At 48.0% G+C, this 12,779-nt stretch overlaps 1 protein-coding gene across 2 annotated transcripts in view; it reads right to left on the bottom strand.

The window, feature by feature from the left end:
- DOCK2 (dedicator of cytokinesis 2) overlaps positions 1-12,779 on the bottom strand; it is a 409,609-nt gene that overhangs the window by 17,660 nt on the left and 379,170 nt on the right. For both annotated transcript variants that reach the window (XM_019945662.2, XM_033853554.2), the window contains exons 41-44: positions 12,064-12,205; positions 7,237-7,318; positions 5,757-5,841; positions 4,939-5,025 (exon numbers count right to left, since the gene is read on the bottom strand). In XM_019945662.2, the coding sequence (XP_019801221.1) occupies positions 4,939-5,025; positions 5,757-5,841; positions 7,237-7,318; positions 12,064-12,205 (396 nt within the window). The remainder of the gene's footprint in view (positions 1-4,938; positions 5,026-5,756; positions 5,842-7,236; positions 7,319-12,063; positions 12,206-12,779) is intronic.

Genomic DNA, 12,779 nt, shown 5'->3' with positions numbered 1-12,779 from the left:
ACAGGGCCTGCTTCAGTGGGGACATAGCAAAGATTAGTTGAGATAATATGACACTTGACTTAGCAAAGATTAGTTGAGATAATATGACACTTGACTTACAGCGGAGTTCTTTAAAAAGTGCACCTGCTAGTTATTGTTAACTGTTGAGTATATGTGAAGGGGAGAACCAGCCTCCACAGCCATGCTCTTGGTCATCTTTTTAAACTATTTCCTTAAATCCCTGTGAAATCTTAGCCTCCTCACCCCCCTTCCTTGTTTCTGGACATTTTTGAAAGTGGCTATCTCTGCAGTGAGAAGGCCCTGGGAGTAGGCTCTCTCCTCTCTCTCTCTGTGATACAAGACACAGTGACACAATGTCATCCTCTTTCCGTCACACATGCACGCACATACACACTCAAGTGCGCGCGCGCACACACACACACACACACACACACACACACACACAGAGCTGTAGGGGGAAGGCTGCTCGGCCTGGTAGAGGCGGCAGCCCATGTTCCACAAGCTGCAACCCATGGTCCAGTTTCTGTCAAGCACACAGACCTACCCTGCAGGGGCTTCTCCAAGCTGAGGTCTAGACTGAGTTCTAAAGGAAAATCTATCACAACCACTTGGACAGAGCCCAGTAGCACACCTGGATTTCAACAGTAGCCTGGTATGTCTGAGAGACTCATGCTTTACGGTGAGTTGTGAAAAATGGAAAGTCCTGTTGCTTGGCTTTCTTCCTCATTTCTGAAGCTATTTTTGTATCCCTACGTCTTTAACCTTGTTACAGACAACAGGACAGAGAATGAGAACGAACACTCCTTTGGATTCTCACCTCTGGACGTTTGTGTAGATGAGTACGTCACTCTCTAGAGCAGAGCGATGGGGGTTACATATTTGGTGGAAGACCTGGAGGTCCGGAGCTGGTAACAGTTATAAAAGCACTGATCACGGTAAAAGAGATGTCGCCATTTGTGGACTGCCTCCCCTGTGCCAGCCCATGCTGGGTGTGTCCCACACGTGCTCTCATTCAATCCCCCCAACAGCAGGTAAGTCCTTCACCTAAGGGTAGATGGGGCAGCGCTGGGGAGAGAGTGCCAGTGTCCGAATTCCAAAGGCGAGCTTCTCCCCCACATACAGACCACACTCTGCTACCAAACTTGCCATACACCGGTTGTTAGGACTTGGTCAAGCCCTCAAATCTCTGGTCTCTTTCCTAAGCTGAGCCTCAGTTTCCTTACTGGCAGCACAGGTATATAGCCCCTGCCCAGCTTGCTGTGCGGGGAAAATGAATTATCCTGGAAGATACAGTCAGAGCTCCATACCCTTGGGTTTTACATCCTTGGATTTAACCAACCTCGAATTCAACCAAGCACTGATACGGAGGCCCAACCGTATTCACTGTACTTACGCCCTTTTATGTAAGGGACTTAAACAATTTTGGTATCCGAGGGGGCTCCTAGAACCAACACCCTCAGATACTGAGGAATAACTGTACTTTGGAAACAATTTTAAAGGCACTCGGGAAAGCGGTGATAATCCCTCGCCATCGAGTGGTGTTTCACATTCCTCAAAGGCCTCTCCCACATTATCACCTTCGTGAATCCTCTTAGGAAACCTCTGAACTGTGTAAGATAGACATCATTATTACAACCTACTTCTACCACTGATCACTTTGGCAGTTCAAGTCCCATCTTTGAGCTTCAGTTTTCTCATATGCAAAATAATTTAAATGGACAAGGGCTAGGAATGGGGTTGCACATTGGAGATGTGTAGGCCAAACTGGGCCTGGGTCTGTCATTTAGCCAGCACGTGAGTTCTAAGTTTTTAAGAAACTAATTCAGCTGGAAGGAGTTTGCCACAGCTTCTACCACTTCCCGTTGTCTTAATGGGACGAGTTCCCATATTTACAGTTATCTTCCCGGGCTCTGAAGGTATTTGAATTTATAGCTCTTGGATTAAATGACCTTCAGAGTGTCTTTCAGCTCTGAAATTCCATAGTTTTCTCATGTCTATTTTACAGATGATGAAAACTAAGGCCAGAGATACACTGTGTTTGTCCAACATCCTATAGCTTGTTAATAACCAAGTTGAATTTGGGTCTCTGACCCCCAGCTCAGGACTTCTTGTAAAGATTACATATTCTCAGGGCCAAGAAAAAGGAAAGGACCCTCAATAAGCAGAACTTACACTTGAATCCTATCAGAAAACACCTCTCTGTACAAACAGCACTGTAGTCATGACGATTCATAAAAGAAACAACCAAGAACAAGGTACAAATTCTATACCACAAAAAACAAATGCTTGGAGAGGAATTCACTCAGCACCCATGAAACTTCTGTGTCTGAGACATCCTGAAATTCTTGGTAACTCAAATGAGGGAGGCTATCAGAGATAAAGTCACTCTGGTCAACTTTTTGGAGGTTTTCCCAATCCCTTCTATCAGAGGGTATCAGGATAAAAGAAGTGAAACAAAAATGTTGACTATTTCTTTCCTAATTTCAGAATCCTGAGTTCATAAAACGAGGTAAGCACTTCATATATTATGGGTTTCTGCATATTAACTGACTGATTGGTTAATGGATTTACTTAATAACTATTATTCTTTTTAATATAAATTTATTTATTTATTTTTGGCTGCATTGGGTCTTCGTTGCTGTGCGTGGGCTTTCTCTAGTTGTGGTGAGCGGGAGCTACTCTTTGTTGCAGTGCGTGGGCTTCTCATTGCAGTGGCTTCTCTTGTTGTGGAGCACAGGCTCTAGGCATGCGGGCTTCAGTAGTTGCGGCATGCGGGCTCAGCAGTTGTGGCTCGTGGGCTCTAGGGCACAGCCTCGGTAGCTGTGGCGCACAGGCTTAGCTGTTCCATGGCATGTGGGATCTTCGAGGACCAGGGATCGAACCCGTGTCCCCTGCATTGGCAGGCAGATTCTCAACCACTGCACCATCAGGGAAGTCCCTTAATAACTATTCTTGAGCACCAATTATGTGTCTAGGACTATTCCTTGCACTCAGAGATATGGCAGGGAACAAAACGGACAAAAATCTGTCTTCCTGGAGCTCACAGTCTAGTGGAGCTTATATTATAATGCTATTATATTTAAAATTCTAGATATTAAAAATAAACACACAGGCAAATTATGTAGTCTATTAGGAGGTGAGATACCATGGCGGGAGATGAGGCGTTCAGAGAGTGCAGGCGGGAATTCCTTCAGTTTGCCTACAGTCCTGTGGGGACAGCGAAGGAGGAGAGGCACCTTACTGAGCACCACCAGAGGAAAGGGCACAGCCAGGGCCAATGGGTAGAGACTACGGCTTAGTAGAAAGTTTCTCATTTCTCACCTCAAAAATGGGATTCATAATATGATGTACTTCACACAGTTTTGTGGGATTAAACAGGATAATGTTACAAAGTCCTTGACACAGCACCTGGGACACTTATCCAAGCTTATCATGAACCGATGTGTCCCATGAATAAAGGGCATGAGTAGTTTCTTCCTCTCCAGGGCACTAATTATTGGGGTGGGCTGGGGACATGTTAAGGAAAGAGGAGAGAATGAGTCCATCCAGGTGCCTGGTATGAGAGGTTATAGTCAAACCTCACCTCTTTTACTAACCTTGAGCAACCCACTAACTCACTCGGTTTCCTCATCTGTAAAACGGGAGAATAATAATATCTACCTCGCAGCCTTGTTGAGGGGTTTAAGTGAGGTCACACATGTGAACAGTCTGGCACATGCTCAGTAATGTCTGCTGATGTCATCATCGTTATTATATGGTCCCTAAGGTCTACGCCATGACTGTGAAAAGGAGATTGGAGGACCACCTGGCTGCTGGGGGCCCTTAAGGGCTGAAGGGGGATGGTCTCAATGTTGATCATACAGTAGCTTGAAAACGTCAGTCAGACAATGTCCCTCCTCTGCTTGTGACTCAAATTCACCCAGTGGAAAAGCCCAAGTCCTTATGGTGCCTACAAGGCCCTATATGACCTGCTATCAGACTCCTGCTACTCCCCCGTCACTTGTTCTAATTCAGACATTAGCCTGTTCTGTCCCAGGGCCCTTGCACTTGCTATTTCCTCTGCTAGAATGTCCTTCTCTTCGGTATCTGCAAGGACCATGTCCTCACTTCCTTCAGACCTTTGATCTAAAGCCATTTAGCAGGAAGGATTTCTACGACCATCCTACTTAAAATACCCACCACTCCTTCATCACCTTTCTCTTTTATTTTTCTCCATAGTGGTTATCTCCACCTGACATAGTATATATTCGCTTAGGCTTTTTAGTGCGTCTTTGCCACTAGAATGTAAGCTTCATTGCAAAATCTCTAGGTGCTTGATTGACATGTGTTAGGTACTCATTAAATATTTGTTGAATGAATAAGTGAATAAGACATCCCGAATATGCCCCTGCTTCTCAGATTTCACCGGATTGACCTTTGCAACCTGAGGGCTGCAAGATCCCCAGCTGTTTGAGGACATGGAGACCCTGAAGTGTGTTGAGAAGCAAAACACATGCTATCTGCACCATGGAGTTCAAATACTTGCATTCTAGCCAGAGCTTTGCCTCTGTGTAATTTCCTTTCTCTGAGCTTCAGTTTATCCAAGTATAAAATGGACTCATAGTGAGATTCTGCAGAGGGGTCCCCAAAGGGCTGTTGGGAGGGGAGGATATGAGAGGGTGGTTGTGTCGATTGAGTGCCAGGCCCTCTTCCTCCCCCTGCACCCAACCACAGAAGCTCTCCATTCATCTGCTTTATTACCGGATTCTATGGTACCTTTCATTTGCAGGGAAAAAAATGTTATCTGATGCTTAAAAAAAAAAAAATTTGAAAGCAGGTAAACTGGATGCTGCCTCAGGTCCCTTCCTGCACCAGAATTCCTGGACTCCTGCAGTGGCTTTGAACAAAAGCATTTCCCTTTTTCCAGTCTCAGGAGCCTCCTGAGCCCCACAGACTCACCTGGGACATGTGAGTCACCTCAAACCAGCGCAGGATGCCCGGAAGCTTGTACGCGGTCACAAAGGAGGTCCTCTCGATCCACATCGACTGTCCCGTGGGCAGGGGTGACAAGGGCAGGAAAGCAACACACATGAAACCTGACCATCAGAGTTTGGTGGGAACCCAGCCAGGCCCCCAGGCCTCCTATCCACCCGGAATCAGAATAAAAATTACAAGACTCAGAAATACGCTCCCACTTTACCCTGAAGAATTCTTTCCCAAGGTGAAGTTTAAGTTTTCCCTGGATTTGGGTCCAGTATGTTTTAACCTGGGTCTCTGAACAGGCAGAAGTTTTAGGCAATATTGAATGCATCCACCTGCATTTTCTGGGGGGAGGTCTACAGTGTTCATCAGATTCTTCAAGGGACAGTGACTCCCCCAGTGCAAAGAATCACAGTCCAAGGGAAAGAGCTGAGAGAGACTTGGAGCTGTCTCCTCGTGCCAGCCTCGGCCCTCGGGAATAGAAGACAGGTAGGTCCTGGCTGGGAAGCACACAGTGACACTGGGGACTGTGAACTCCCTGAGGTTGAAAGGTGCATCTCACGCCAGGCCTGGGTGGTATCTAGAGAGTGGAGAGGCTCAAGAAATGAGAAAGCAAACCCAACGGAAGAGCCTGGAGAATGGGTGTCATCGTACCAATGGAAGCTAGTGTTCCTTCCTTTGGCTTTAGATCAGATGCCCTCCCAATTCTGATTCTGGCAGGTGCAGGCTCTGGTTGGTAAAGGAGGCCCTGGGCAACGATCAAGGCTGCCAAAGGGGAGGGGAGGGGAGATACTTACGGCAAACTCATTCTCAGGGTCAACGGTCCCCCTGCGCACTGGCCGGGAGTAGTGGAACTTCTGCACGTAGTTGGACTTATAAAAGCTGCAAGACAGGAAGAGGCTGAGGCTCCTGAGAGCAAAACCTGACCTGACCCTGTACCGTCCAGGGAGGCCCACTATGGTAAACTCCACGTCTGGCAGAGTCCTCGCTGCAACATTTAAAACCAGGCTTTCCTTGTAAGATGATTTAGAAGCTAGTCGGTCTTAGGCCCTCATGAGAACATAGCACCCCGTAGGGTGCCCCCAAAGTTGGAATTCTATCACTAATGCACATAGTGGTGCCTGGGTTATTGTTTCTTGTGATCTCAATGAAGGGTCTGGATACATCTAAGGTCCTAGGCTAATGTCCCAGGGGTATCTTCCAAGGATCTCCTTAGGTGTCCCAGCCATCCCCCAAATCACTCTCCCTTGAACCTCTGGGGCGGTTCTAACGTCAGGGCCAGCAGGGCATGGTAGCTGTATGGTGGTCATCCCCTGCCCAAGGGTGCCTGGCCGAGAGGTGACGGGAGGCTGAGCTCCAAGCTGAGTTTGAGGATCTGCTCAGCTGCCTGCACTGCCGTGAGGCTGCTTCTCCCCACAGGAACAGGCCTTTCCTCTCACAAAGGAGCTCCTGCTTCCAACGGGTCTTCCCAGAAGAGAGGCCTTTTCCTAAGCCACTCGAGGTGCTCAACTGGGTGTCTGGGCCTGAGTGGCGTGAGCCAGACAGCTTGGAGGGGGCAGCGTGGTGCCCTGCTTTGTTGCCTCATCCCCGACCTTGCGATCTGGCATTAAACAGACCACACCTGCCTTCATGCTGCTTCCTCTAATGTCCCCTATTTTATTTTATTATTTATTTTATGTTTTGGCTGTGCCTCACAACTTGTGGGTTCCCCAACCAGGGATTAAACCCGGGCCCTCAGCAGTGAAAGCGCCAAGTCCTAACCACTGGACAGCCAGGGAACTCCTCTAACGTCCCCTTTTTACGTCGTAATCTGAACACAACCATTGTCAATGCACCTTAACAAATGCCTACAAGATGTCCCTGTGGAGGAAGTGCTCGGCCTGAGCACCGGCCCTCTGTCCCCCACCTGCCTGTCGCCCGTCTGCCCACACTCTCTGGCTGTGGATTTCTGGAGCCACTCTGGGATCAACCTGAGCAACCGGCTCTCCACGTCCACTTCAGTGAAGCCCACTGCTGCTTCCTGCGGACTCGCTCTGCCACAAGGTGAGCCCCACCCCTCGCTCTCCCCGGCCATCTCTGGTGTCAGCCTTTTCAGGGGCAGAGCCCAGAGGGGTCATGGGAGAGGTGGTGCTTCTCCCAAGAGGAAAAGGGAGGACAGGCTGGCTAAGATAGGGAAGGAACTAGAAGGCACCACGGCCTGTCCTGCCGCCAGCTCGGCTTGGCAGCCCCATGGGATGCTCCTCCCCAACACTCCCTCCCCGGAGCTGTGGGGCTTACTTCATAATCTGGTCAGGCACCGGCTTATTCTTGAACCTTGGGTGTTCATCCAAGACGGGCTGGACAGTGAAACACTGGATGTCTGTGATTCCCGCAGTTAAGAGCTCACAACGTCTCAGTCGGGGGGACAGTTCCAAGCACAGCAGGTCCCAGGTGAGACCTCCCAGGACAGTCCTTCTGGGCCCAAGTTTTTAACGAGTGACCAACCTCAGGGTGCTGGCTGCCAACTAGGTCCTAGTGACCAGTTAGCAGTCACCGTGGTCCTTGACAGAGCTGCCCGTCACTTGCAACCCATGCCAGGGCTCAACCTCTGCTAACAGTTGGTTAGTAGTCCTTAATTATCATTATCATTGCTATATTATTATCATTAACAAGAATAACGCCTAATGCATTTATAGCTGTCCATCAACTGCAGCGCACGTCTCCCCATGGTCTCCTTTCATCTCTCCGGTTTTGCTGAGCAGCGCTGTTAACGTAAATCATACTTTCCAGAGACAAGGACATCAAGGTCAAAGAAGCTGGACAACCTGTTGAAGGTCACACAGCTTGTGAGCACAGAGCAAGGGCCTGTATTGGGGTCTCTTAACCCTAAGCTCAGGGTTCTTTGATTCCAGACTTCTGTTCAGTGCAGCCCTCTGACCAGCAGCATCACCATCTGAGAGCTTGTTAGAAATGGTGAATCTCAGGTCCCACCTCAGACCTACTGAATCAGAGTCTGTATTTTATAAGATACTCAGGTGATTCATATGCACGCTCCAGTTTGAGAAGCACTGCTTTAGAGAAGGCAAATACGTTCATTTTGTACTCCAACTCTGAAAGTTTGAGAGTAACTGTCTGGGGCAGGAATGTAAGGCCATGTCCAGGCTCAGTGGGAAAGAGGTCCATGATCGATTAGTGATGCCTGCCATGGGCACAGGATACAGGAGAGGCATCAGGTGTGCCAGATCTTTGTCATGCCTATTCTAGACCTTTATTCATTGTAAATCGATAATATGGCAAGCCAAATAAACAAGGTCAGTAGTCACTGGTCCCATCCCTGGACCTTACTTCCCTTTCCCTACCTTCCATGGCTTCTTTACCCATCTCTCTTCTTCAGGTATCCAAGTACTCTCATCCCTCTATTCTACCTGATGACCACCATAACTCCAAAAACTCTTCCCCTAAGCCTGACACTTCTGCCAACTAAGGAATCACAGACTCCTCTTGTTGGCATTCAAATATGCCAATATTTGAATATGGAGTATTCAGATATTCTAATATGATTCCAACTCATTTCCCACCATTATCTCTGAGTATCCAACAGACTATACTGTTCCCTTTGTGTGGACGATTTCCCCACAGCTCCATGAACATTCAATCTATCCTCATCCAGGTGTCCTTTTCCTTCCTGACCCTCCAAAGCAACGCATCTGTACTTAGGACTCTTATCTCTCCAGCTCCCTCTCTTCTCCCTTCGGTTGCTTCCCCACCAGACTGTGAGCTTTCTGATGCAGAGGCTAGGGCTCTTTCACACATAAGAAATGGCCGAAATATAATTCCAAGTTAAATTTAATCCCCCTCCCCCAATAAGTTCACTTCATACTAATGTCTTGGGGCTTTAACTGTTTTACCTCTGAAGAGTATTTCCACATGAAATGAGAGTGCCTCAGAGAGAGACAGAGAGACACAGAGACACACACACATACGCTCGCGCGCACACACACACACACACACACACACACACACACAGAGGAGAGGGCAAGAGCGAGCAACACTTAACACAAATGAATAAACCTCACTGGGAGGATTTCCATAATCAGGAAAACTACCTTCCTTCTCAAGTCAAATAGCAAACAGCCTTCTCTGGGAGGGAAATCACCCTGGATTAAGTCTAGAGCAGGACTGGCAAACTATGGCCCTCGGGTCAAATCCTGCTCACTGCCTGTCCTTGTATGGCTCACAGCTAAGAATACTTTTTATATTTTAAAATATTTGAAAAAAAGTATTATGTGACGTGTGAAAATATATTAAATTCAAATTTCGGTGTTCATAAATATAGTCTTATCGGGGCACAGTCATACCCGTCCATTTATGTACTACCTACGGCTGCTCTCCCACCACAGCAGAGTTGAGTAATTGTGACAGAGACACATGGCCCACAGAGACTAAAATATGTCCTATCTGGTCCTTTACAGAGAAGTCTGCCAACCCCTATTTTAAAGTAGGTTCTAAACCACGTCTACTGATCTTAGCAATTGGACTTGGCGTAAGAGAAGAATCCAAACCTGTCCTGGAGAAGCCAGTGACATCAGAGCCCTCTGATCACGTCCAGCAGGATGCATGGCTTGACTCTCTCACCATGTGCTGAATGTATGCATGGAACAGTGCTGAATCTATACATGGAACTGTAGCTCCAAGGTCTAGGCAGAGGAGAGGGCGGGGGACAGGAGACACCCAACAGAGACCTTTGCTTTCAAATGTCTTCTACTACTTGGATACCTAAGTGAGAAGACATGAGATTTGTCCCCTTTTCAAACTGCTTGTCAGCTTTGCAACACGTAAAGGCAAGAGAACAGAGCCTTAAGAGGTTAGATTTTGGCAAAAGTCCGACCCGAGTTCAAATCCTAGTTCCATCAATTCCTGGGACCTGGTATAAGCTGCTTACATTTTCCTGAGCCTTAGTCTTCTTATTTGCAAAATGCAGAGTGATACTACCCAACTCACAGGATTACTATGAGGATAAAATGAAACAATGCGTGAAAATGCCTGGTACGCCATCATGTTACAATAGTTAATAAAGAACATTCTGTTCACTAATCTTAAACAAAACAATGGCACTACAGAAAGAATGCAGACTTTGAGACAGATCTTGGAGTTCAAATCTCAACTCCATCATTAACTAGCTTTGTAACCCTAGGCAAAGCACCTTACCTCTCTGCCCTGTATGTTCCTTCTCTATGAAATAGGGAAAATCAATACCCACCTAATAGGGTTGTGTGGGGATTAGAAAAATTAGTTATAAAACACTCAGTCTCATGTGTGGCATGAAGAGGATATTTAGCAAATGTCAGCCCTCCCACTTTCTCTTTTCTACCTGGTTCCTGGAGCTGAATCAGGCCTGCGTATAATGACGTGGCCCAGTCACACAAGCTCTCCCCTCCCACCACGAGTTAAAAGGTCACAGAGTTGTTCAACACCAGGATATCCACTTAGAAGGGCCTTAGTACTAATCCCATGTCTCGCCTATAACCAAACTCCCATTTGTAATCAGCCAGGCCCACCACCGGTTGCACTTCCTCCTGCAAACAACCATGGTAGAGCAGGCATGAAGGGCAGGCGAGCACAATGAAAAGGTTACAGATGAATATTTATCACGCGAGTGGAAAATATTTGGATTAAGGTTCGGCAGACTTAGCAGACCAGCCATGCAACCTGTCAGCCCCATTTTAAAGGATGTAACTTAATTTGTGCTACAGGGTGCAACACAGGAGCCAGGCTAGGTTAACGTACCCCCTCCCCCGTCGCTCAGCTGTCTGCCTTATCCTTGGGTCTGTACCCTCTCTGACCCCCTGAGCCCTGACCCAGCCCAGCGTCAGAACCGGCCTTACGAACATTATGCTTTGCTGCAATGGAGCCCATTTCCAGCACGCTCTACCCGACCTCACTAGCACCATCTCCTGTCACCTTGGCCTTCTGTGTGCTCCAGAGAGCTGGCTCCATCGGTGGTACCTCCCTCCCTCCTTCCTTTCTCTATCTATCTCCTCTTTCTTTTTCCTTCTCCCTTGTTTTCTTTCTCTTTCTGTTAACCAGCAAGTATTTTCTGAGAGTTGGCTTCGGGGATTACTGCAGTGAGCATGGCAGCGCAGGTCTCTGCCCTCCCGGAGCTTCTGTTCTAGTTCTGTCTTTGACAGCACAACAGATAACGACAGATTGAGATCGATTCTCTAAAGCAAACAAACAGGGTTTCAGATAACAGAGTCCAGAAGGCTTCCGATAAGGGGACCAGGGAAGGCCTCTTGTGGGACGTGACACTGAGTTAGGATCTGATGGGTGAGAAAGGAGCTGGGGGAAAGGCATTCCAAGCAGAGGGAAGAGAAAATGCCCAGGCCCAGGGGCGGGAACAAGCTGGGCATGTTTAAGGAACAGAAACAAGATCTGCGTGGCCAGAGAGAAAGGGAAGGAAGAGTCGGAGGCGAGGACATTGGAGACACAGGAAGGGGTCAGATGATGGACAGACAGCCTCGCAGGCCTTGGTCAGGAGTTTGGGTTTTATTATAAGGGCAATGTGGCACCATTCCAGTTCTCGGAACCTTTGCTTTTGCGGCTGGCGGCTCTTCCCGCTGTCTGGGAGATCCTTCCCCCCTCCCACTAAGCTTTGCCTCATTAACTCACCTTCAACATCGCCCTCCTCAAGGAAGCGTTCCCTGCCCTCCCAATCACGGCAAGCTGAAGGGCCTTCTTTTAGCATTGATCACGTTTTTCTAAATGCATATTTAACAATGCAATTAGCTGTTCAATGTCTTTTACTTGCTACACTGAAAGCTCCCTGGAGGTAGAACCCCTTTGTGAGTGTAGTCTCCAATGCCTTGCACAAGGCTTGGCAGAGTCAGGGCTGGCAGTACTCATCACAAGAATGAAGGAATGAGTGAGTGAGTGAACTTATCAATGAATGCAACATTTAGAGTTTCCTGAGATGGGTTCTTTTTGGATCCCACACTGGACACTAATATTGGCACCACTGCAATGATTCTGGCAGCAGTTCTGAGCTCTAAGACGGGGCTCTGTGGACTGAAGTCCCGGCAGGGCTGCCCATGCCTGGCCCTTGGCTGGGGCGTTCTTAAAGGATACACTGGCCTGGGGCATTCTTCACATCATCCCCGGGGGCAGAGGTTGTGTTCATCTTCTCTGCGTTGGGGAACTGGCTCATCAGCTGCATCTGGAAATCTTCTCTTCGCTCATACTCCTTCCCTCGGTAGATGAATACTTTGTTCTGCAGAGAAATGACACCCATCAGAGATCCCAGGGCCCAGCCTTGGAGGAGATGGTTCAAGCAAAGCTGGGAGGCCTGTCATGGGGACCTTCTATAGCTCTCTCCACTCTCTGTTTCTCCCCAAGGGAAAGAAAGGAAGAGCTCAAGTCACTGACCTTCTAGCTAGACACACCACTTCTTTAAAAAGATGGGTTCTAAAGGGAGAGGAGATCATGGATGCTGAGAACTTTTTCTTCCAACGATCTTAAGTGCAGCTTCCAGAATAATTCCTCACTCAGCTTTCACTGTGTCACACCCACTCTCCCATTTACTTGACCACACAGTTTCCCTCCTGCCTTTAATGGACCTTGTGGGCTGGACCTGTGGGCTGGAAGGGACCAGCATTCAGGTCCTTCACCACTTGGATCTGTGGAAACACGCTCTTTATTGCTCCTTGACCATGTTAGCTTCTTTTAGACTGGTCGTTTTCAAACAGGGCGTGATTTGGGATGCTGGCAATGCCTGGAAACATTTTTGGTTGTCACGGCTCCAGAGAGGGCCACTACTGGAACCTAGTGGGTAGAGGCCCAGGGTG

The sequence above is a fragment of the Tursiops truncatus genome, chromosome 3, assembly GCF_011762595.2.
Source record: "Tursiops truncatus isolate mTurTru1 chromosome 3, mTurTru1.mat.Y, whole genome shotgun sequence".
In the NCBI taxonomy this organism is placed as follows: Eukaryota; Metazoa; Chordata; class Mammalia; order Artiodactyla; family Delphinidae; genus Tursiops; species Tursiops truncatus.
The sequence above is the reverse complement of the archived record's forward strand: the minus strand, read 5'-3'. Positions and strand labels throughout refer to the sequence as shown.